The 26285-nt window shown below is 33.9% G+C and overlaps 1 protein-coding gene across 5 annotated transcripts in view; it reads right to left on the reverse strand.

The window, feature by feature from the left end:
- HDAC9 (histone deacetylase 9) overlaps positions 1-26285 on the reverse strand; it is a 945763-nt gene that overhangs the window by 418505 nt on the left and 500973 nt on the right. For 2 of the 5 annotated variants that reach the window (XM_032759867.1, XM_032759801.2), the window contains exons 5-7: positions 22307-22457; positions 21163-21283; positions 18772-18893 (exon numbers count right to left, since the gene is read on the reverse strand). In XM_032759867.1, coding sequence (XP_032615758.1) covers positions 18772-18893; positions 21163-21283; positions 22307-22457 — 394 coding nt within the window. Of the gene's footprint in view, positions 1-18771; positions 18894-21156; positions 21284-22306; positions 22458-26285 lie in introns of all 5 variants that reach the window. The other 3 variants (XM_032759782.2, XM_032759765.2, XM_032759877.2) reach the window with 3 other exon arrangements.

Here is a 26285-nt window from a genome sequence, read left to right on the forward strand (position 1 = left end):
TTTATCTATTTCCCTTAAGAAATCTAGGAGATTTGAAAAATTGTATTTTCCTTTATAGAATTAGCAAATTAACATATTTTGGCACTACTATCACATTTACAATTTCTCAGAATTCTGTCAATAATCAGCAAATTAGTTCTGAAAGTTTGTTTATGGCAAACATATTTGGAAAGCCCAACTTGAAATAGGTTTTACCTTTGAAATAGCTTATTATTTGAAAAACTTGTTAAATATTTCGATGCAGAAAGAAAACAAAAATTTGTGGTTTTAATAATTTGTTTTCCATTGAAAATATCTCTCATCTTTTTTTTTACAAAGAATATCCCAAACATATGCTATTTCTAAAAAGATTTTGAACTTTATTCATCATTGGACTGAAGTTAACTTACAAAAGACACCATCTAAATTGTTATAAGTCACTACTTTTATTAGGATAGATGCTACATGGTACTTTAATTTTAGCAAAATGCCATTCTCAATGATATTAGATATCACTTATTCCTGTTCAAAGAATAAGTGTTAAGGGTTAAGAGACCAGATTCTGAAATAAAACTCGTTGTCTTCAAACCTGGCATTGTACATACTGCCATAATAAAGAAAATCAGAACTGAGGAAAGTTAGTAAACCTCTCTGTGATGGTTCTCTCATGTATAAAACTGGTGAGAAATAACAAAATCTATTTCTAGGATTATTGTATGCAGTTAATAAGATATAGGTAAGATGCCTAAAATGGATCTAGCACATAGTCACCAAAGTTATCTATTCTACTATATAAGTCTGTTAACATTAATTTTCTTCAAAATTATTATTGAACAAATAATATTGTTCTTGCTAGTTGTGATCTCAGAATCCACTGATTACCCATTTATTCCTGACCAAATAATATCCTAAAGTAATGTGCTGTTCCCTTATCAGTGTTTTACATGGAAAACCACAGTGTGGTGTCTAAAGTAGGTTAAACATCACTGTCATGTAATAAATTATTATGCTCTTCTTGCTATTACATTCTTTATTCTCCAAATATGATTTATATTACAAAGGTCTCAATGCATTTCTCTGGAAAATACAGCATTCATCTCATAAATCTTATATGATCACCTATTATATTGTTTCAAAAAATGAAGGATTTCACAACTCTATTGTGTTGTTAGCAGCAGTTTTTAAATAAACAGGAAAGAATTTAATAGGAAAGAATATATTATCTGTACTGTTGAGGCCTCCAAAATAAAACACAAATCCTGCTTCTGAGTAAACTTGATTATTATGGAGGCACAATGTGTACATGGGAATAGCATAGCAGCAAAGGCAAATTAAAGGAGCGGAATTGTAAGATTTCAACATCACTGTTTTGGGGCAGAAAACATAGAGGATTGGGAAAAGTTTCCTTTGAGTTGAAGTGCTTACGATGGCTTGTGAAGAAAGACAATTTAGACTTGAAAAGTCCACTGAGGAAAGGCCAAGCGCATTTGTGAATATCCACACAAAACTCTAAACAGAAAAGTTTATACATCAAAGCTGTCCATTAGCTGGATGAATGCTGGTTAGGATTTTGCTCTTAGTCCAAGTTATTTGAGGGGTAAACTGCAAATTCCATCTAAACTTCTAGAGGGGGCAAGTGAGATAAGCTGTCCGAATGAGATGGTCCTGGGAATTTATCAGAATGACCGGGAAAAGAGTGCTTGTTGTTGCTATCATTGTTAAACTGTGAAAAGGCGAGCCTAGGCTTGCTCTGGGTTATAGTCAAAATTTGGAGGGAGAGCATTACTGCACATAAAACCCAGAAGAGGCAAGACTGGAACTCATACTTCTAATAACAAAGTTTAAATACACTGAATTAATAACATCATCTAAGCAGCTGGACACTAGGAAAATTCATTTAAATGACCCCCTCCAAACACCTCCCGCTTTTTAAACTAATCTAATTTGTATTTGGTTCTTGCTTCTTAAAAATTAACGAGTTCTTAATCCAGTCTATCATTGATGGACATTTGGGTTGGTTCCAAGTCTTTGCTATTGTGAATAGTGCCGCAATAAACATACGTGTGCGTGTGTCTTTATAGCGGCATGATTTATAATCCTTTGGGTATATACCCAGTAATAGGATGGCTGGGTCAAATGGTATTTCTAGTTCTAGATCCTTGAGGAATCGCCACACTGTCTTCCAGCAGCCATAAAAAATGATGAGTTCATGTCCTTTTAGGCACATGGATGAAGCTGGAAACCATCATTCTCAGCAAACTATCGCAAGGACAAAGAACCAAACACTGCATGTTCTCACTCGTAGGTGGGAATGGAACAATGAGAACACTTGGACACAGGAAGGGGAACATCACACACTGGGGCCTGTCACGGAGTTGGGGGGGGAGGGAGGGGGGAGGGATAGCATTAGGAGAAATACTTAATGTAAATGACAAGTTAATGGGTGCAGCACACCAACATGGCACATGTATGCATATGTAACAAACCTGCACGTTGTGCACATGTATCCTACAATTTAAAGTAAAATAAAAAATATATATATAAAAAATTAACGAGTTCTGAAAATATAATTCTGTTTAGACATTGTATTTTCTTTAGGTGATGTGACTTAGAATGCTTGTGTTCAAACTCAGAGGGAAGAGTTTGCTGTGACTGATTAGTGAACTCTGTCTTGGACACTGAAAGGGTTTCACCATGATGCTTATGCCATACATGTGCGTGCTTGGTGTATACTTGTGCTGTCCTACATGAAAATCACTAGACACAGGTGGCTTTTTAAACTTAGATTCAAATGAATTAGTTAAAAAAATCAGTTATGAGCTAACTAATAAATTAGTTAACAAAAATTTAGCTCCTAAGTCATACTAGCCACATTTCAAGTGTTCAATTTCAAGTGGCAACATGCAGCTACTGGCTACTGAATTGAACAATGCCAATATAGAACTCTTCCATCAAATTATATTTGGCAGTGCTGGTCCATACTATTTTCAAAGAACCACATATGTACAGCTACAATAGGCTAATACATTCTCTCCAAGAATTTCTCTTCATTACCTCTGTGTTACCTACTTTAAAATATATATAATGACATTAAAATATGCATTTTGAAATAAAGATACTGAAGGCTTCCAACTAAAAAAAAAAAAAAAAACACATAACATCTTATGTCTTTTCCCAGCTATATTCCTCGGGTGGCTTGGATCTTTGCTTTCACTCAAGAATGCCTATAATCTGAAAATATGAAATAGTAGTTCCTCAAGAAGTAAGGTGGTTCAACTGTTCAACTACTGAATTAAAGTATCAATCAACCTATTAGGAAACTATTACATATGCCTCACTATAAAGACTGTGAGCTCCTTAATGTAAGAAATCCTTTTTTACTTATACTGGTTTATTTAATATTTATGTCTAGGCCCAGCACAAAGTGTGGTTTGTCAAATAAAGAAGGAAGATGTTACAAGCATTATCTTCATAGATATTTTTATCATCTAATTGGGATGAACAGGATAAAAACAACATTATAAAATTTAATATCTCATAATTGACAAAATTACCAGCTTTTATAGCAAAAATTACAATGATAAGGGAAGTGTTAGAATGAAGGTTCTATGAAAAATAACTTTTGAATTTATCTTGTATGTGAATAAATGGAAAATAATGGAGGAATCATTATGAATATTAAAATAAAAATGAAAATAAGAGGCTAAAAAGCAAATAAATCTATAAAAGAGGAGGCTGATAGACATAAAGCAAAATAAAGTCACTTGATAAAAAATCTTACGTGTCACGACAAACTGTTATTCTGTGCTGCTTTTAATAATAAGATGGTTCTTAAGCCAGTCCCCCTCCCCTCCCACTCCTCTCTCCAATTTCTTTGCCATAAAGAACACTTCCATTTTAAAGTAACTGAGTTAGAGGCTGAAAATTTAAGGAAAATAAAATCCCAAATATTTCATCATTTATTTTGTGTCTCTTAATTTACTTCATTAGGTAAGTCTAAGGACATATAAATGCATATATTTGCATGTAATATTTCCTCAGTGTCTCAGTTCTATAGTTGTGAATATTATAAATTAGGAATCATTTTTCTTTTTTTTTTGAGACAGAGTCCTTCTCTGTCCCCCAGGCTGGAGTGCAGTGGCGCGATCTCGGCTCACTGCAAGCTCCGCCTCCCGGGTTTACACCATTCTCCTGCCTCAGCCTCCTGAGTAGCTGGGATTACAGGCGCCTGCCACCACGCCCGGCTAAATTTTTTTGTATTTTTAGTAGAGACCGGGTTTCACCGTGTTAGCCAGGATGGTCTCGATCTCCTGACCTCGGGATCTGCCCGCCTCAGCCTCCCAAAGTGCTGAGGAATCATTTTTCAATAAATCTCAGGATTATACAACAGATGGCTAAATGCTTTTAAAGTCTTAATTATTATTTTTTGCCAATTTCTCATTCCAATCTTATCTAAAATGTCCTGCCTGTTCTAAATGAGCATTTTATGAGGAGTGAAAAACATGTCTTTAGACTTTTCTACAGTTATCAGTTATGATTAATTTGAGATACCACTGTACAATAGCATAGTCATTTATTTCTTATACATTCTTCAAATCACTAATATATTTTTATCACACCTCTTTATGAAACGCAATTATATATTTCCTTCTTAGTTTCATATACAGTCTTAGGAATCATTTGGTCCATTTGCACTTAACTGAAAAAACTGAAATCTAAAATCATGAAGCACTATGCTCATAGTCATGTATTAGTGACAGGATTAAGACTAAAACTTAAGTCTCCTTTTGCCATTCTAGTTCTTCAATAATTACATTATATGGATACTACTAATATTTCCTACCACTAATGCCATACTATTATTCTTAATAATTCATACTGGCAATATGTACTAAGACTTATGTCACGCACTGTGCTGGGCAGTATATTTTTGCTTACAATAACACTGGAAGGCAAATATTTTCCATATTTGCCATTTGAAGAAACTGAGGCTCAGAGAAATCCTGCACTATGTGCAGGTCACACAGCTCTCATCAAAAGTGTCAAGCTAGAATTCTCAGCCTTGTTCATCTAATGCCAAGCCAGGAAATTATTTTCCATGCTTTGTCTTTCTAGGCTACATTAGCTTTTCTGCCAGCAAAATATTTGAGTTAGATTTTCGAAGTTCTTACAAGGCTGATTCATTATCACACAACTATCATTTGATACTCGCTCTTAGCTCCAACTACTTGTCATACAAATTCCATATGCAATCAATGAAACCAGCTTCTCACTTATTGAACTGTGAAATTTAAATTATTTTGTTCATTGATTTGAAACTAACATACTTAACTTTTTCATCAAAAATTTCATCAAAAATTTTTAGGGTTATTAATTTCTACTATGTTTGTTATTTTAAAGTAAAAAAAGTATAAATTATGAATTTGTATTATTTCTTTATCATGAGGAATCTTAGTATTCTGGACCATTTAATTGTTGGGTAAATACTATGGTAATTAATCAATTAGAATATTTACAAGTACCTTGTATACCACTAACTCCCTGCCACCAGAAAGCACTACTAAACTATAAATATCCATTAGAGCAATTCAGATTTCAGATATGTTAGTTTAAAAAATGAGCATCTTAAAATCAACTAAATATGTTCTTTTGAAATTGCTAAGTTTTCATAATCTAAATGATTACATCTATCAAAAAGACTGCTTAAAAGGAAATTATTATCTAGTAAAAATATTATTTTAAAAGTGAATCTTATTTTGAAAAGAAGCTAAAATTTTCTAATTTGATAAGGGTCAAAAATTGGTTTGATTTTCATACTTTACTAAATGGTTTAATGTTATGAAAACAGTAAGACAAAAATCGACAAAAAGTCCTTATAATTCCCAAGTCTTGCTTACAAAATGTGACTTAAAATAAAATAATTTCAACCTATTTTCTCTCTCTCAGTTTTTAGCATATGAACTTGTTAATCATGAGCATGCTGGGCACTGATGTTCATCTTTAAAATATACATAATCATTAATTTGTAAGAATAATATTGCTCAAATATGAATCTGTCACCTCAAAAAATGAAAAAGTTGAGTTTTAAAAAGTATTTTTAATGTTTTACAGATTTAAAAGTAAGTGGTAGTCTTCTGGTTTCATTTCCACATGTGAAAAACTGGGAAATTTTCACTCCCAACCTCACCACAAGTAAAAAGCTGAACAAAGTAAAAATTAAAATTATTTTCTTAGATCTATCAGAGAATTAAGGTTGCAGGGCAAACTGCCATGCTAAAATCTGGAGAAACAGGAAAATACAGAAAATCACAGCTGAGTTCAGCTTACAGTGAGCAGAAGCCACTGGAGTCAGTAACGAAGAAATATTTAAATGCTAATGTTAATAAGGTGTTGGAGGCATGAATTGCTGGAGACTGAATGTGAACCAGCTTGAGAGTTAAAAACTCCAGGGGCAGCCGGGCATGGTGGCTCACACCTGTAATCCCAGCACTTTGGGAGGCCGAGGTGGGCAGATCACAAGGTCAGGAAATGGAGACCATCCTGGCTAACACGGTGAAATCCCATTTCTACTAAAAATACAAAAATTAGCTGGGCATGGTGGTGGGCACCTGTAGTCCCAGCTACTCGGGAGGCTAAGGCAGGAGAATAGCATGAACCTGGGAGGTGGAGCTTGCAGTGAGCCGAGATCATGCCATTGCACTCCAGCCTGGGCGACAGAGCAAGACTCTGTCTCAAAAAACAAACAAACAAACAAAACTCCAGGGGCCCAGTCTCAGAAGAATCCTACATTTTCATGGGTTTTACTTCCAGGAACCCAACCAGTTTCTCTCAGTGAATATATAAGAAAAAAATCCCTTTCTGTTTAAGTGAAGGTAGGGAGTAGGGGTGGGAAAGGGAAGAAAAGTAACCATTTTGTAATACTTGTCTAATGAAAAAGTAACAATTTTGAAATACGCACAAAGGATTCTTCATAACAATAGCCTATTCTCCAAGGGAAAATATTTTACAGCGCCTTATCTGACCCAAGGGAGAAGGCAACTAGTAAATCTCAGCTTCCTCTAGCTTTCCTATCTTACTTAAGGGGAGGAAACAGGCTAAGAAGTAGTTCAAGGGATCACAGCATACAAACTCAGGCCCACTTAAAAAAATGAAATTTAGTCATAAGGTTATAGAACATTTCTCCTGTCCAATGCCTTATCACCACATCAACCAGGTTCTGTATTATAACAGTGAATTAAAACTGAGGGAGCTACAGGACACAAATTCTATTTAAGAAGGAGCTCTTAGGGAAACCCCAAAGCAATAGGAGAAGGAAAAAAACCAAAGGAAACTAGAGGAAACTGAAGACTCTGACATTTACCACTACAACAGATATTAAACAAAGCCCAGCCCCAGCCAGATTAACATAACACCTCACACCAAAAGTATAATTACTCAATTTCTATTGTCCGATATATCATGTCAAGCTTTTAACAAAAAATTACAAAGCATCCTAAAAGGCAAGAAAAACAATCTGAAGAGACAAAGCAAACATCAGACCAGACTCAGTTATGACACAAATTTTGGAATTAACAGAAAGGGAACTTAAAGGAACTAAAAGTAGTATGTTAAGGGTTCTGATGGAAAGTTGGCAACATGCAACAACAGATGGATAATATAAACAGAGAGATGGAAACTCTAGGAAAGATTGAAAAGGGAATGCTGGAGACCAAAAGCACAGCAGTAGAAATTAAAAAAAGGTCTTATCCGGGCGCAGTGGCTCATGCCTGTAATCCCAGCACTTTGGGAGGCTGAGACAGGCAGATCACAAGGTTAGGAGATAGAGACCATCCTGGCTAACACGGTGAAACCCCATCTCTACTAAAAATTAAAAAAAAAAATTAGCTGGGCGTGGTGGTGGTCCCAGCTACTCGGGAGGCTGAGGCAAGAGAATGGCATGAACACGGGAGACGGAACTTGCAGTGAGCCAAGATCGCGCCACTGCACTCCAGCCTGGGCGACAGAGCAAGATTCCGTCTCAAGGAAAAAAAAAAAAAAAGGTCCTAATGAGCTCATCAGTAGACCAGACACAGCTAAGGAAGGAATCAATAACTTTGAAGATATGTCAATAGAAACTTCCTAAAAAGAAAGGCAAAAAACAATTTTTTAAAATGGAACAGAATTCCCCAAAACTCTAAGAAAATTGCAAAAGGTATAACATATTCCTAATGGGAATAGCAAAATAACAAGAAAGAGAGAAAGAATAAATATTTGACATAATAATGGCTGGGAATTATCCAAATTAATGACAGACACCAATCCATAGATACAGGAATCTCAGAGAATATGAAACAATATAAATACCAAAAACTCAACATCGAGGCATATCATGCTCAAATTGCAGAAGATAAAAGATAAAGAGATCTTCAAAGAAACCATAGAAAAAAAGAAAAACTTTATCTATAGAGCAACAAGGATAAGATTTGGATCAGATGTTCTGTCATAAGCTGTAGAATAAAAAAGAAAGTATAGTACAAAATGTTGCCCAAAAAATTTAAAAAAGAACACAAATTATCCCAAACAAGAAGGAGAAATAAAGCACTTTCTTGGACAAATAAAAACTAAGGACATTTATTGCCTGTAGGCCTGCCATACAAGAAATGTCAAAAGTTTTTCAGTGAGAAGCAAATGGATATAGGTCAGAAACTCAGACCTATATAAAGGAAGGAGCATATGAAGGTAAAAGAAAATCTTTTATTTTTATGATCAATTGATCTAATAGTTAACTGCGCACAATAATAATAGGAACAAAATACTGGATAATTGTAGCTTTTGGAAAACAGAAATAAATGACAGCAATATAAAGAATAAAAGGGAGAGATTAGAAATACACTTTTATAAGGTAACTGTATTACCTGTAAAGTGGTATACTGTTATTTGAAAGTGGACATGGATTCACTATAAATGTATTCATCAAACTCTAGAGAAACCACTGAAACATATTTTTAAAAGAGGTACAATTGATATGTTAAGAGAGTAGACAGCATTGAATTATATAAAGTTCTGAACACCACAGGAGTCAGAGAGAGAAGTGAATATTTTAAAAAAACAAGTAAATATAATGAAGAAAACAGTTACAAATATTGTAGATGTTAATCTAATTATATTAATGATCATTTTAAATGTGAATTGTCTCAATACAGGAAGAGAGGCTGTCAGTAAATATAAAAAACAAGACCTAACTACATATTACCTAAAAGAAACCCACTTTAAATATAAGACACAGATCAAAAGTAAAGCAATGGAGAAAGATATAACATGTTCACACTAAACAGAAGGATGTTGGAAAAGCTATATTAATTTCAGACAGAGCAGATTTCAAAGCCAAGAAGATTATTGAAGATAAAAGTGGTGTTTGTTATATATTGATAAAATAGTCACAGTTCTCCAAGAAGATATAACAATCCTTAATACGTATGCTTCTAATAATGTCACATCAAAATACGTGAGGCAAAACCTGTTAGAACTGGAAGGACAAATAGACAAACCTATTACAGTTGGAGACTTTAGTACTTCTGACCAAAACAGAATACATTCTGAGGCATAAGATGTACCTCAACAAATCTAAAGGAACAGAATGTGTACACAGTATTTTCTCAGCCCACAATAGAAATTAATAACAGAAAGATTAAAATAAATAACAGAAAGACAGCTAGCAAATACTCAAGTAATTAGAAATTAAATAATATAACTCTAAATAAAACATGACTTAAAGAAAAACTCTCCAGATAAATTTCAAAATATTTTCAACTAAATGAAAATGAAAATACAACTTATCAAAATCTGTGGGATGCTGTAAAAGCAGTGCCTAGAGGCAAATTTATAGCATTGTGTATATATTAGAAGAAAAGATAAAAATTGAATAATCTGATCTTCCACTTTAACAAAAAATAGAGGAAAAATAACAATCTAAGCTTAAAGTAGGCAGAAAAAAAGAGTAAAAATTAATGGGAAAATCAAGACAATTATAACCAGGAAATCAATAGAGAAAACACAACAAAACAAAAAACTGGTCCTTTGAAAGATCAACTGATGAAACTACAGTCAGGTTGTCAGGAAAAAAAAAGTAAGAGAGAAGAAACCAATAACTAATATCAGAAATGAAAGAGGGGTCATATCATAACTATTGATGCTGTGGATGTTAAAAGGATAATAAAGCAATATTATGAATAACTCTATACTGACAAGTTTGAAAACTCGAATGAATTATCTGAAAAACACAAATTACTAAAATTCACAGGTGGAGAAAAACATAATCTAAATAGGCCTATATCTAATGAAAGAAAATGAATTAATAATTAATAACCTTCCAAAAAAGAAAATGCCAGGTCCAAATGGTTTCACTAGTAAATTTTACCAAATACTTAAAGTGTAAATGGTATCAATACTCTAATCTCTTCCAGAAAATAGGAGGACTACTTCCTAACTCTTTCTATGAGGACAGCATTACCATACTGCCAAAATCAGATACAGACATTATAGGAATAGACAGCCATTGATCAATTATCTCTCCTGAATATAGATATAAAAATCTTCCACAAAATACTAGCAAATCAAATCCAATGATGTACAAAAAGTGTTGTATAACACAAGCAAGTAGGTTTTCCTGGTATATGAGGCTGGTTCACTATTTGAAAATTGGCTAATGTAAACCATCACATCAAATGGCTTTTTAAAAAATCATATGATTATATCAGTTGATACAGAAAAGGGACTTGACAAAACCCAACATTAATTTGTGAGAACTCTCAGAAAATTAGGAATAGAGGGAACTCTTGAATTTGACAACACAAACAAAATCTACAGCTAATATCACAGTTGATGGTGAGAAACAAAATGCTTTCCTCTGACATTGGGAAGAAGGTAAGGATGTCCCCTTTAACCTCTCCTGCTCGACATCTCAACATCATTCTGAATGTCCTAGCTAGTGCAATAAGACATGAAAAAGAAAAAAAAAAAAAAAGGCCTACAGATTGGGAATGAAGAAATAAAGTAACGTTTTTGTACACAAATCACATCGTCTATGTAGAAAATCCCAAAGAATCAATAACAACAAACAACTCTGGCAATGAATAAGCTGTTATATCAATTTGCAAGATAGAAAGTTAATATACAAAAGTCAGCTGCTTTCCTATATGCCAGCAATGAACCATTTGAATTTGAAGTTTAAAACACAGTAACATTTACATCAATACCAAAAAAATTAGGAAAGTATAAATCAAACAAATTATGTAGAGGATGTAAATGAGAAAAACTAGAAAACTTTGATGAAAGAAATCAAAGAAAATCTAAATAAAAGAATTATTCGTAGTCATGGATAGAAAAACTCAGTATTGTTCAGATGGCTCTTCTTCTCAACTTGATCTTTAGATTTAGCATAATCCCAGTTAAAGTCCCAGTAAGTAACGTGGTCAACATAGCAAAACCTCATCTCTACAAAAAATACAAAAATTAGCCAGGCATGTTGGTGTGTGTCTATGCTCCCAAGCTACTCAGGAGGCTGAGGCGGGAAGATCACTTGAGCCCAGGAGATTGCACCACTGCGTTGCAGCCTGGGAGACAGAGTGAGACCCTGTCTCAAAACAAAACGAAACAAAATTCCAGAAAGTTATTTGGTGGTTATTAACAAACAGATTCTAAAGTTTATAACCAGAGGCAAAAGACTCAGGATAGCCAACACAATATGGAAGAAGAGTTGAGAGGACTGACAGTACCCAACTTTAAGAATTACTATGAAGTGGCCGGGCGCGGTGGCTCACGCTTGTAATCCCAGCACTTTGGGAGGCCGAGGCGGGCGGATCACGAGGTCAGGAGATCAAGACCACGGTGAAACCCCGTCTCTACCAAAAATACAAAAAATTAGCCGGGCGTGGTGGCGGGCGCCTGTAGTCCCAGCTACTCGGAGAGGCTGAGGCAGGAGAATGGCGTGAACCCGGGAGGCGGAGGTTGCAGTGAGCCGAGATCGCGCCACTGCACTCCAGCCTGGGCAACAGAGCAAGACTCCGTCTCAAAAAAAAAAAAAAAAAAAAAAAAAGAATTACTATGAAGTTACAGTAATGAAGACAGTGTGGTATTGGCAAAAGAACAGACAAGTAGACCAGTGAAATAGAATAGAGAGTCCAGAAATAAACCCACACAAATATAGTCAACTGATCTTTGACAAAGGAGCTAAGGCAATTCTTTGGAGAAAGGATGATAGTCTCTTCAACAAATGTTGCCAGCAAAATTGGACATCGATATGCAGAACAATGAATCTACACAAGGACCTTATCTTTTCATTGAAAGTAACTGAAAATGAATTATAGATCTAAATGAAATATTGTAAAACTTCTAGAAGAAAACATAGGAGAAAATCTAGTTAACCCTGGGTTTGGCAACAAATTTTTGGATATAAAACTAAAAGCATGATCCATGAAAGGAAATATTGATGTTTAATAAAATTAGAATCTTCTGTTCTATGAAAGATAATGATACAAGAATTAAAAGATAAACCACTGATTGAGGAAAAATACTTGTAAGACAAACAGCAAATAAAGAATTTGTACCCAAAATACACAAATAATTATTAAATTTCAACAATAAGAAAACAACCCAATTTAAAAAATGTAAAATATCTAAAAAGACACCACCAAAGATGACACAGAGATAGCAAATGACATATGAAAAGATGCTCGGCACCACTTGTCATTAGGGAATTATAAATTAAAACCACAATGAGAAACTACTACATACCTATTAGAATGGCTAAAATTAAAAAAAAAAAAAAAACTTAAAATACAAAGTGCTAACAAGTATGTGGAGCAACAGGAACTCTGTTATATTGCTAGTGGGCATGCAAAATGGTACAGCCACTTTGGAAGATAGTTTGACAGTTTTTTGTTGTTTGTTGTTCTTTTTTAACAAACAAGTCTTACCATATGATCCAGTTAATGTACTCCTAGGTATTTATCCAATTGAGTTGAAAACATGTCCCCACACAGACTGCATATGAATGTTTATAGCAGCTTATTCATAATCACCAAAATTTGGAAGCAACAAAAATGTCCTTCAAAAGGTAAATGGATAAACAGTGGTTCAGCCACACAATGGAATATTATTCAGTAACCAAAAAAGCTTCAAGCTACCAAAATACATGGAAGAATCTTAAATGCATACTGCCAAATAAAAGAAGCCAGTTTGAAAAGGCCACATATTGTAGCTCTATGACATTCTGCAGAAGGCAAAACTATAGAGACAATAAAAAAATTAGTGGTTACCAAAAGTTGGGTGGGGGAAGGATGAATAGGTGGGGCACAGGAGATTTTTAGTGTGGTAAAACTATTCTATATTATTCTGTAATGGTGGATATATGACATGATATGATGCATTTGTTAAATCTCATAGAATCTTACAACACAGAGTAAACCTTAATATAAACTATGGACTGCATTAACAATAATGTATCAATAGTTGTTCCTTAATTGGAACAAATGTACCACATTGATGCAAGATATTTAAAAAGCAGAAACCTAGGGGTTAGGAGGAGGCAACAATATGGGAACTCAACAATATCTGTTCGATTTTTCTGTAAATATAAAACTTTACTTAAAATGAAAGTCTGCGACTTTAAAAATGAAGTTAATAGCAGAAATTAAAACTCTGGCCCTAGTGAGCACAGAACATCAATCCGACTTCCTCCTACGATGAACAACAAAACAAGCTTGCTGCTCCCTTTTTTATTTTCTTTTTTAAGAGACAAGGTCTCTCTATGTTACCCAGGTTGGACTCAAATTCCTGGGCCAAGCAATCCTCCCTCCTCAGCCTCCTGAGTCGCTAGGACTACAGGCATGCAGCCTGCTCCTTCTTTTGGATACCACAGTGAGCTCTGAAATGCCAGAGAATATGCAAAATTAACAAATAACTTTACCCTCATTTTGACAATAGCCTTGTGAGTTGCCCGTAGCTTAAAAAGAAAATATTGATCACCTTTCTCTTAGTTTGGTTGTTTTATTAATAAAGGTAGAAGAATGTAAGACATTAAAAAGACTTTCTACAACAAAAAGAGATTTAGTTTTGGCATAATAGAAATAAATAAAATTTCCTTATACAAATACACAGTCAAGAGTAAGCACTCCTTAAATCCTAGGTATGATCCTAAGTGCTTTACATGCATTACTTAATTGAATTCTAAAAATAACTGTGCAAATCAAGTGCAATTATTATCCTCATTTGATAGATGAGGGAATCATGGCCTAGAGAGGTTAAATTAATTGCTCAAGATTGAGGACCCAAATTTCCAAGTGGTATGTGTGGATTCAAAGCCTGAATTACAATGGCCATATTACTTCTCAATTCTGAGAAAACTAGTATAAGATTCATTAAAAGAAGTATATTTCAATAAAAATAAACTTTGACAAGCTTAGTCAAAACAATGTAACCAAGATAGAGTACTAAGATATATAAAAATGCTCCAGTGTTCATCAATCTTGAATAAGATTTTGAGCAAATATCATAAGCCTAAGCTATCTTTAATGATATCTTTGCAGAAATGTGTATAATGTTCATGTATGCAATGCACACATGCACAAGTGTATTCTGAAAGACACAGAAAGAGGGAGAGAGAGAGGAAGAGATATTCTAAAGCACTAAAAGTAATTATTGTGTTAATTTTTATTATAATGACTTGAATAGGTCATCAAGGTACTAGAACATAACTGCTGACTGCTATACCAAAAGGCAATTTATAAAGCTACATATCTCATCTCTGCCTTCTTTCCAGTTTACTCAGTGTGGAAAATGATACTGGCCTTCCAAAACCTTCACTTACGTTTGGACTCTTTCCATCTTTGAGTCTTATTCTAGTGTTGCTGACAATTAAAATAAATATTTCAGTGGGGCTGGAAAAGTCTCTTATTAGCCCAAGCCAAGCTTTATATGGCTTGTGCACTTTAAGAGGTTAATCTAGCCAGCCAACTCACTTTGTTCAGAAGTATTAAATGGAAAGATTGTAATATTCAAAGAAAGGCAAAGTTCATTGGGTAAAACCTCAATAATATAATGGAACGTAAAACTTCCAGAAATTTTTATCACAATATTTTATGAAACATATGCACACACTCACTGGAACAGAATCCAATCAAATGGTTTTGAAGGTCCAGTAAAATCACCTTTTTTTACTGGAGTAAAAATCACCACATATGTAGAATCTCTGTGAGAAATATGTACCATTTCCAAAGTGCCAGCAAATATGTACTATTTCTAAAACTTCCTTTCCCTACTTGATAGTTTATTATCAGTTCAGCAGTGTACTATATAAAAACAATAAAGTCATCTACTACAGCAATGATACTATTTTCAAAGTATAAGTTTAGTAAAATATTCCAAATTTTCCTATCAACATATCCTTGTGTTACAGAACAAAATGAATTACAATGTATAATTCTAGAAGGAAGTACTACTTTAAGTGTGGGCAATGCATATAAAAATTAAAAACAATTATGTTATTTTCCACTTCAAAACAAGTTATGTAAAGCCTTTGATGTTGTTGTGAAAGGAGGAGAAGTCACTCCATTCTTAACATTTTAAAGAAAAGTGAATTGGAATGGGCACGATTAGAGCCAACTCTTAATATAATTCCATGTTTCTAAAATGCCCAAATTCTAGGAGCAACTATGATTCTCCTAAGGGGAAGGAAATAAAGGTCCACTTTGCGTGACAAAGGTCAGATTTCTGCAGGCAAATGAGGTTTCTGTAGTTAACTGTTCCCGGGTTATCACTGTCTGGGGAAGGTCCTAAAAGGTCAAGAGAGGTTTCAAATTGTGCTCACTGCTTAAGGGACATCCTAGGGCTACCTCAATCAATATAAGATCATTAGGACTTTTCTAACTCTGATTCCAGTTTTACTCTCGTAAATCTTGCTTGCTAATACATATTGCTGATGTAGATTTAAAAGAAACTAAAATAGCATCATACATAGATCAAACGATAGAATACACTCATTTAACAAATTCTTTTAACTCTAAGATTGAGTTCAATGAAATCCAAGCAGACAAGAGAGGTTTAGAATCTGGCTCTAATAACAAAGCATCACTCTACAATAGCTGGGCTGGTGTTTACACTCTATGATCAATGGCACTATTCCAGATTTCATTTAGTATGATGTAGCTTTACACAAGCTATCTTAAAGAGTTTCCCCAATCATCACATATGTTTTATTATGGTAAAATTTTGTTGTTCGCTTTGTTTGTAAAGACTTTTGAGTCACTGAAATACAATAAACATTGAAGTAAAAATTATTATTTGACAACATTTCAGTGTTATTCTTTTACTGCAAATATATGTCTAAATTTTCTCACAATGGAATTGGAAATACACCAAACGGATTATATTTATAAAAGCTGAGTGTTCCACCTATTTTGTAATTAATGAAGGGCATCTCTAAGTATTTTAGAGTATAGAAAGCATCTGTATTTAATTACATCTCACTTTTCTTAAACAGACAATTGGAATTGAATTAAGGAATATTTTGAAATCCCTATAAAGATATTAAAGTATTAATGACTGTTCAAGAACTTTATTGCTACAATGCTTGAAAATGTTTAGTTTTACAGATCAGCAGCCAGACACTTCATAAATATCAGATTTTCAACATAAAAGGAAGAAACATGAAATACTGATCAAATACAGAAAAAATACCTCTAGAAAAGACCAGGGATTTTTCACCATTATTATATAGCACATAATAAGGCACAGAAAATGTCTTGCATATTTGTACAAATCTAAATAGGGTTTGTAACATATATATCCTGAGAAGGATTTCTTTTTAAATTGTGTTGTGGATTGAAAAAATCTCTGAGAATAAATTAACAGCTTATTATTTATTCTTCACAGAGGAAAAACCTTAAGCTGTTCGCATGGCAACAGTGGGACACAAAGTATGGGTTTTTAGTATTTCTCCTTAAGTATTAAAAATATCAGATTTTCTCTCTGAGTGCTTAATGTTCCCAAATGCCACTTCTTTTCAAAGTCACTATCAGTTCTGCAGTCAGTTTTCAATCTCCCAGTGGTAAGGATATATTCAAAGGCTCTGTGCTCAGCAGGATAGAAGTCTTTCTCTGTGAATGTGACTGTATCACTCATCAGTAACCTCCTGCCATAAGGGGAATCCATATTTTTCTTTCCTTTTAGTAACTCCTTGGATTCTTGAATGCCATTCACTGCCCTAAGACCTGGGGTAGTATCTACATAATCTCAGTAAATAGCTCCTACTCATGCTACTCACAAATAAATGTCAAGCCTGCAGATCAAAGTCCCCACATTCTAAAACTCATGTCCTTTATGGATCACTTTTCATAAACTATACTCATGTTTTAGAAATAACATAGAGGCTCACATTTTGCTTTCTTTCTTTCATCCTAGAAAAGTTTATTTATAAGACACTCTGATTTGCAGATAATAGTGTGGAATTCTGATGCAATACATAAAACTCAATTATCCTTGCCTTTGCATAGCTTTCTATTAAGGTATTTTATAATACTTATCATCTTTTAGTAAAAATGCAAAAATATTTGGACTATTTAAATTAAAAAGCCACAGGTTGCTTTTGCAATAGTTAAACATCCTTTCCTAGTGCCTACAATATACACTAGATGGCGAATAATAAATTCTTATTCATAATTGATTTTATTTTTAAATCTTCAATATGCCACAGGTAAATTATATGACAGAAAATAGCTTTGGCATGTGTTTTTACAATCTATATTCATTTTAATTACTCAAAATTGCTTGGGAAAATGAATGTAATTATTTGAAATCATTTTCACTCTGCAGATATCATATATAAAATAAATAAATCTATACCTCTTCAAGTAGATCTGAGTCAAATACAATAGACAAAGCTATCTTACATGAATATCTTTTCAGATCAGTTGTGGAGATAAACATTTTTAAATTTACTACTGTCTCTAAAGAACTATATTTGGCAAACAACATGAGATTCAGAATAGAATGTACACAAATGCTATTTATATGTATATCTAGTTAAACATTTATTATAGCAGTAAGAGCATATAAGACATTAAATATATACATATCAGAATGCTCAGAAAGGAGATGAAGATGGAGCAACAAATACAATCCTTAGAGCCACAGAACTGTTTACTAAATTCTAAATAAAAGCTTAATTGTGCTATTTCCCCTAACTTCATGAGATTATCAGATATAATTTCACTCTAAATTCTATTATAATCATGAGATATTAGCAAGTCACTTACTCAGAAGGTAGCTTTGGCCCTACCTGCTTTCACCACAAAAACAATTAAAATTTAAGGTTTGTAAAATATTTATTGGAAAAATTAAACTTGATTATTCTCATTTTTGTGGTAAATGGTTGAGGTACGGCAGAAAAACAGGACAGTGAAAGATATTACAGAGGCCCTATCTAATGGAGAAGAGTTAGGTTTTCCGAGATATCAAATTTTTATTTTTATTTATTCCTAATAAGAAAATAATTTGGCTAAAGTTCAAATATGATAAACTCTTAAACTGAAAAAGAGATATTTTGATTATGTCATGAATCAACTGATGTAGAAATAAGTAGGGTATGTGTGTGCATGTGCACATGCTTATGAGCATGTTTGCTTATGCTGGGGGCAGGGGTGGGGAGGTGTATTATCTATGACTCAAATCCTTTGACTTTCTTCTAGAGGTGTGGCAAAATGAAACTTACAGGTGTGTTACAGAAGAGCAAACAGAGTTCTTGTTAAACCAACTTACCAGTTTTTCGAAGGGGGAAATCATCCTTTGCATCTTGTGCTCCTGGTAATGTGTACTTGTAGGATGGAGATGTTCCACTAAGGGGTGGAGAGCTTTGATCCAATGATGTGTGGTGGGCAGCCCTAGAAAAGACAAGGAAGTTTCACTATTTACTCGGTAGTTTTTACTGCATGTTGGTCAGCAATAATCAGCTGCACATGCTGTACACGTGCCTCAGTTATGTTTACGCTCTTTCTCCTTAGTGTATACAAACCATAGCCTCATGTAACCAAGTTCACCGTAGCAGTATGCTATGGAATGATGCAGGGATCCTAAGGATGTCCACCATGTGTTTGGTCATACAGTCACATAGAACAGTTTACCTCACTAAAATAATTTACCAAGAGTCTGAGCTTTTGACAATTTGAGATTATTGCCTATGTTCTCTTAAGAGCCATCCTAGGGGAAAAGTCATCATCTCAACCCTTTTTAATCAACAGTATAAAACAATCAAGGTAAAAGTAAACATATGCAAGGACTTCATTTAAAAAAATTGCTAGATAGTACATGTGACTACATGACAGTAGCCTTCTTTACTGAAAAGACAGGATTGTGCCAAGGGACTCCCATCTCCTGACTTCCGGGACAGTTTCAGTAGAAAAGAATGGGGATCACATTCTTTAATATGAAACCGATTTTTTTAAATGTTTTCTTTTTCCTGGGTGAATACAATCTAAGAGATGCAATTGTACTGCTGGAGAATAGTTTACAGGACTGAACATTGACTATCCAGTAGATATAAATATCTATAATTATATATGTAATGAAAACAATGAACAGGACATAGTATCACTATCACAATGATTGTTCTACCAGTATTATTTATTTAAATCACACATTTTTAAGACTTTATTGGTTTAAGGATATTTCTTCTAGCTATAACTGGCAAAAATGGTATTAAATTCAGATTCTATAAATTAATCATTTGTGGTTATCTGAAGTTGGACTCTACTGAAGTTCAATTCCATAAAAACAAGGTAAATACTGCTAAGTAAGAGAGCTATGCTTAATATTACCTAAGATAAGAGCTAATGAACTTTAACTGACAAATTCTTTGCATGTAGCTGTTTCTCATTTAAAAATGCTATTATATTTTCTTAGAACAGACTTTAATTTTGAATTATGAATTAGCTATAAATTATGTATGTAGTTTTAGGTAACAAAATTGTGTTTCTTTTTAAATCATTTGTGATATTGATTGAATATTTGAAATTGTTCTTCAGAGATTTGTTTTTCATGTCAACTGATATACAAGACAGAAATTATGAAAATCATTAAAAAGTATTTATAAAACATTATAGTATCTGTCTGTTACCTGTTTTGGGATGCAGAGAAGGGCAGATACCCATAAAATAGCCTTATAAGTACATTAACTCTTTAAACAGAACTCCCAGGCTGCTTACAATATTAATATAATAGAGTAATCAAGTACTATTCCTATCTTTAATGGTGTGAGGGATTGAAAAATATGTAAGTGTAAAATTATATAGTCATTTGGCAAACACTTTTAAGAAAGAAATAAAACCATTATCTGTTAGTCTATTATCCATATATTATTTGCCTATCAGTTCTTTGCCCTGAGTTTTAAAATCACCACATCCTCTATATTTTATTGAAATATTTGTGTATTGGACTTATGGAAATATAGTTCCATAAAAACCATAATACCACAGTGTATTATGTTGTCAGGTTGTGTGTCAGAAGCCAAGCTATTATTTTGTTGTCTGGGAAGACATGAGGTGAGGTGGACAGGGGTAAACTATTCACTGAAGACTTAGAGTTATTTATTTAGCAACCTCTCTTCTTGCCTTCCCTACCCTCCCTTATCTTCCTTTCTTCCTTCCTTTTTTCTTCATTTGAGACAAAATTCTACTAGATTTTTGAAAATAGCTCTGACCTCCATCTTACACCAAGTCAAGTGTAATAAAATCACAATCTGCTAAATCTTTTGAAAGTACTATATAGATACCAGATGCACCAGTTGAGAATGGAAAAATGCAAAATACAAATTTCTTTGCCCACCTCACATTTGTCAGTTATTCATTCATCAAATAAGATATATACTTCCTTGCCCTCAAGTTGATAAATGCTACCATTTATTTAGCACTTCTCTCTGTTATGTACCTTACCACGTTATTTCATAGGACCATCCCAGCAACCCTAGAGGGCATGCACTATTATTTTCATCTTTTTATGGAGAAGGAAACTGATCCTTAGAGAATTGAAGGAACTTGCCACAGCCAGACAGCTGAGAAATGGCAGGCTAAGGATGTGTACCCAGGTCGGCTAAATACAGAACCTGTATTCTTTACCCCGGGAATGAAAACAGCCAAACACTGAACATACGTGTACCAGAGCTTGGGATGGCGGCTCACGGAATGATTTTTTCCATTAGTTGGAGTGTCTTTCGTTGCTGATTTACTCAATAGGAATTCTTGAAGCTTCTGCTTTACTTCTGTACTTGCCACTGCCCCTGAAATACACACACACACACACACACACACACACACACACACACACAGAGAAACAGATGTTGATGGTGAGTTTTGTCCTCTCATGCCTCTAGAATATTTGACAAAGATTAAGAAGTAAAATCGCTGGTCACAGCATATAAAGTTTTCCTATTAAAAGAAGAAACCACAGTCCAAATTTGCTTTAGAAAATAGTACAGTAATGCTTTATAAATACTACCTAAACTGCAAATTTTCAAAAGACTTTCAGCTATTTCTTTAATTACTTTTGCAAAGAAGGAATTCCCAAAATCAACTTTTTTAAGTTTAAAAAATACTGCAGAGGAACAAAACACTGTATTTTAATAATCAAGTTATCTTAAGGGATTAGATCCATATTAAATCCCTTAAACACATTAAAATAATATTTTCTGAGTTGCTAGTTTGAAAACCTTAGTTTTAAAAAAAAACCCTTTGAGCATTAAACAAATAAATACTGCTGACAATTCCAGTTCAAGTCATCAAATTTTAAACCTTGCTACGACCTGATTTTGAACTGACCTAATACAGGGGAACTATTTGGATCTGTCTCCCTCTTGTGGATAGTTCTTTTGCATGTGTTATGCCTTAAATCTCAAAGTTTCAGTATGCCAAAACTAAATGGAGGCAAGGCTTTACTTAGAGAGCAATTATTACTTGGCCAGGAGTAAGGAAGACATAGTCAGGAGATGTGGATACAAGCTGATTATTAAACAAGATGGATATATTAGACTGCTTTAGAATTACATTATTTTTAAGGTTCAAAACAACAGAAATCAGCACCTTTGCCAGATAATGTTATGTTTGCTTCTTGAGACACTCTGCAGACTCGATGTCAGCTGGTACGTAAATGTCAAAACTTTACAGTTGGGTCTGTAATCTATGCTTTTAATTAAACACATACAATTTTGACGCGTCTAACTGCACTCTTTATCAGGCTTTGTTCTGAATAATGATCAGCTAACGATGAGGAAAGAGAGTCCATCGTTTACCCTGGTGCCTCTTACTTTCTCGTCCTCTATCTTTGCCTCTGAGAGGAGGAAGCTGCTGTTCTCTGCGATGCCTCTCTACTTCCTGTTCTTGCCTCTGCTGCTCCAGTTTCTGCTCCTTTTCTAGGAGTTCTTGTTGCTGTTTTATGGCTAGAAGTTCCTGTTGCAACTTGCGAGAAGAGAAAGACATGAGAGTGTGCAATTTCTTTAGGCTTCATAGTCATCACTGACCAAAACTGAAATGTTATGAGCTTTTGGAACTTGTTTGTATTTAGTTCATATTTGTACTCACTTTTTCTGTAAATCACTGAAATCTAAGGACAAGTAACTAATGCAGTGAAGGTCTTAACATCATCAACAGGCAAGTTTTAGGTAGCTCCATTATCTGTGCATCCCTATCAAAACTATTAAATTCACTCAGGTCTTCTCATTTCCTTTAATTAAATCTTTAGTTCCCTTAATAACTTTTCTTTGAACATACAAACAGGAAAAGGTAGGGACTGCCCAGAAGCCTATTTTACAAAGTCCCTCACATTATAAATGAACAACTGAAATCTTCCATTCTTAGCCTAAAAAATGGTGTAAAAATAATCAAGGCAAATACAGAATGGTGAGATATTAAGTTAATTTGGGGGAAGTTTACCTGAAGTAAACAAATGTTAAAAATTTCAAAACCTTACAGAGCAAGTTCTCAATAGACTAATGCAATGTATATATTCAGAACATGTAGAATATATTGTATATATATATATATATAGAGAGAGAGAGAGAGAGTCTCTCAAAATATCAAAATAACAAAAGCTTTATTCTTTCATTCAGCACATAAAAGCTTTTAGATTAAAGACACTGGTCAAGAAGAAACCACTTCCACAAAACTTCATTTTAATGCACTACTGTTTAGCTTTCTGAATCCCTTGAATTCACTCTCAAACAATGAATGACATGAATATGATGCATTCTTGCACTCTTTTTTATTTTTATTTTTATTCTTGAGACAGGGTCTCACTCTGTTGCCCAGGCTGGATTGCGGTGGCACCATTATAGCTCACTGCAGCCTCAATCTCCTGGGCTCAAGCGATACTCCCACCTTAGCTTCCTAAGTGGCTAGGATTACAGGCATATACCACCACTCCTGGCTAATTTTTTTTAATTATCATTTTCAGTGGAGACAAAGTCTTGCCATGTTCTCCAAGATAGTCTCAAACTCCTGGCCTCAAGTGATCCTCCGACCTTGGCCTCCCTAACTGCTAGGATTACGGGTGTGAGCCACCTTGCCCAGCCTGAAGCATTCTTTTTTAATAGCCATCTTGAGATGTCCATTTCCATTCAGACTGAGAAATATGTATCTATGAACTATAGTAAATGTGCTCACTGAGGAGTAACTAAAGACCTTGAGTTCTACTTAGGTTCTGACATTAGTAGATATGAAATCTGGACAAGTTACTAAACTACTCGGAACCACAGTTCCTCATATGTAAGAGAGAGAATAATCTCTCTTCAGCCGCATATCCATAATGTACATAAAATTTAGTTTTTAAGTTTGAACCCTACCGATTTTAATTATTATTATTATTACAGGTTGGGCATCCCTAATCTGAAAATCCAAAATCCTAAATGCTCCAGCATCTGAAATAGTTTCAGCACTGACATGATGCCACAAGTGGAAAATTCCATACCTGACCTCATGTGATGAGTTCCAGTCAAAATGCAGGCACACAACACAAAGTTTAGTCAGCTTCACCAAGGGAAAAAAGACCCTTTCGGCCTCTTTCAGCTGCAATATATTTTTTCCACACACACCCAGCCCTTCCCCCACATAAGCACACCCACAAAAGGTAACAAAATGGCATGTGTGTGGGCAAGACATGCCAATGGCATGTTCCTCACATTCAGACTCAGCAACAATAATGATGCCAAACAACCACAGATTGCCCACATGGGTGGCTGAGACAATGACACTTTTCCTTTGTGATAGTTCAATGTACCCAAACTTTGTTTGAAGCACAAAACTATTGGAAATATTGTATAAAATTACTTTCAGGCTATGTGTATAAGGTGTATATGAAACATAAATGAATTTTATATTTTGACTCGAGTCCCATCTCCAAGACTCTCATTATGTACAGATAGGTAAATATTCCAAAATCTAGAAAAAAAAAATCCAAAATCTGATATGTTTCTGGTCCCGGGCATTTCAGATAAAGGATACTCAACATGTGTTCGTAACTTTCAATACTAATAAAGTTAGTAAATTTTGTTTTTTACATTAGGTGCCTAAAACTCTTGATTTTACACCAAAAAGTAATAGAACAAAAATAAAAAGCTATTATATGGAATGGCATCAGAGTCACTCTGGAGCAACAGAAAGCTAACTCTGTATATCAACCATAATAGCCTTATTACTCCCAGAAGGACATAGTTAGAAGCATTTCTGGTTACTCCTCATATTAAAATCTTTGGCGTTTTGGCTTCAATACACTCCCTTAATGGGTGTTATTATTCCATTGTAATGAAATAATATTCCATGGTAGCAGAAGGAATGCTTAAATTGTGCCTTACTGTTAAATTCTATACAGATACTTGGGTTGGTCAAATTAATTTGGTGCTTCACCCAAAGCCCCAATGTATTTGAACTTTAATCTTTCATAGGAATCTAGAAAAGCACACAATTTAATTACCATAGCTACTATTCATTATCAAAGATTGCATGAATGAGGTTTACAACAATAGAAAGAAATAAAACTTTAGCCCTCTATTGCTAGATGTTCTGGCCCATGAGAGAGGCAGGGCAACTTAAGAGCTTTAGAGGCAGACAGGGCAAGACTGTAAATCTTGGAGCAACAATTTATTGGCTATGTAGTATTGGAAAGGTAACATTATTTCTCTCTACCTCAGTTTACTAGGTGGAAACATAGGATAACAGCATCTAACTCAACAAATTTTGATTATTACAGAAGCTAAAGATTCAAAAAGCTAATATAAATAAAGCATCATGTAATGCATCTTTCCCATAAAAATAAAATCTTAATGAAAAGCATCAACTTTTAGCTTTATCCATAAAAAATACAAGACAAACCAAAATAAAAATTCTAAAAATCAAAAAACTTCCTGATCTGAAAAAGTAATATTAATTATGTCTTTGGTTTCTAAGAAAACAAATTATTATTTTGGAAAATCATTTGAAAAGCTAAATTTTCCTTTTAGCTATCTCATAATTCTTTTTTCTCACAGGAGCCACTTTTCCAATATTTTCCAGATGTCAATAAACCGACACTATTGTTTTGCTTGTGCCAAACGAACAATTAATTATCTACTTGCTACTATAACCTTTTGAGTAAAATTAAGCAATAAATTTCTTTCTAAACAATTTATATTGATTTTATAGCTATCAAAGGCAGCAACAGAAATGAAAAGAAGTATCTAAAGCAGTAACTTATCAGTATTGCCCTGTATTTAGGGAAACATGACTCACATAGAGCAGCAAAATGAACTACACAGTTCCTTACATCTTAAAGTATGGTGAAAAATGTACATTTTACTCATTTCTCTTTGCCATCTTAACATGCTGGAAGGAAAGAAACAGATCTAGATATCATTGTTTCTATTATTGTTTCAAAGGTTAAATTTAAATAATGCTTCAGTATCCATTCAAAAATAAGTCTAAAAACTAAAGAAAGGCTACCCATACTTCAAAATGTAGCCATGAGCACTGATTCCATTTGGGACAAAAGAAAATACTCTCACTTTAAGGTATTTTATACATCAATAATATACAAGAGTTCTTTTTGGAAAGTTCACTACTAAAAGAAAAAAATATATTTTATATCACTTGTCAAAGAGCCTTTTTAGGAATATAAGATAATAAAGTTCTTTTAGGATTAAGAAACATCTTGTAAACCAAGTAATATAGAGAAGAAGACAGCATTTTTACTTCCTTAGAAACTGTCATCTTAATGTGGTAAAATTATATACTATTAACATTAGTTATCTATATCAA

Source organism: Hylobates moloch, unplaced genomic scaffold (assembly GCF_009828535.3).
Source record: "Hylobates moloch isolate HMO894 unplaced genomic scaffold, HMol_V3 SCAFFOLD_1, whole genome shotgun sequence".
In the NCBI taxonomy this organism is placed as follows: Eukaryota; Metazoa; Chordata; class Mammalia; order Primates; family Hylobatidae; genus Hylobates; species Hylobates moloch.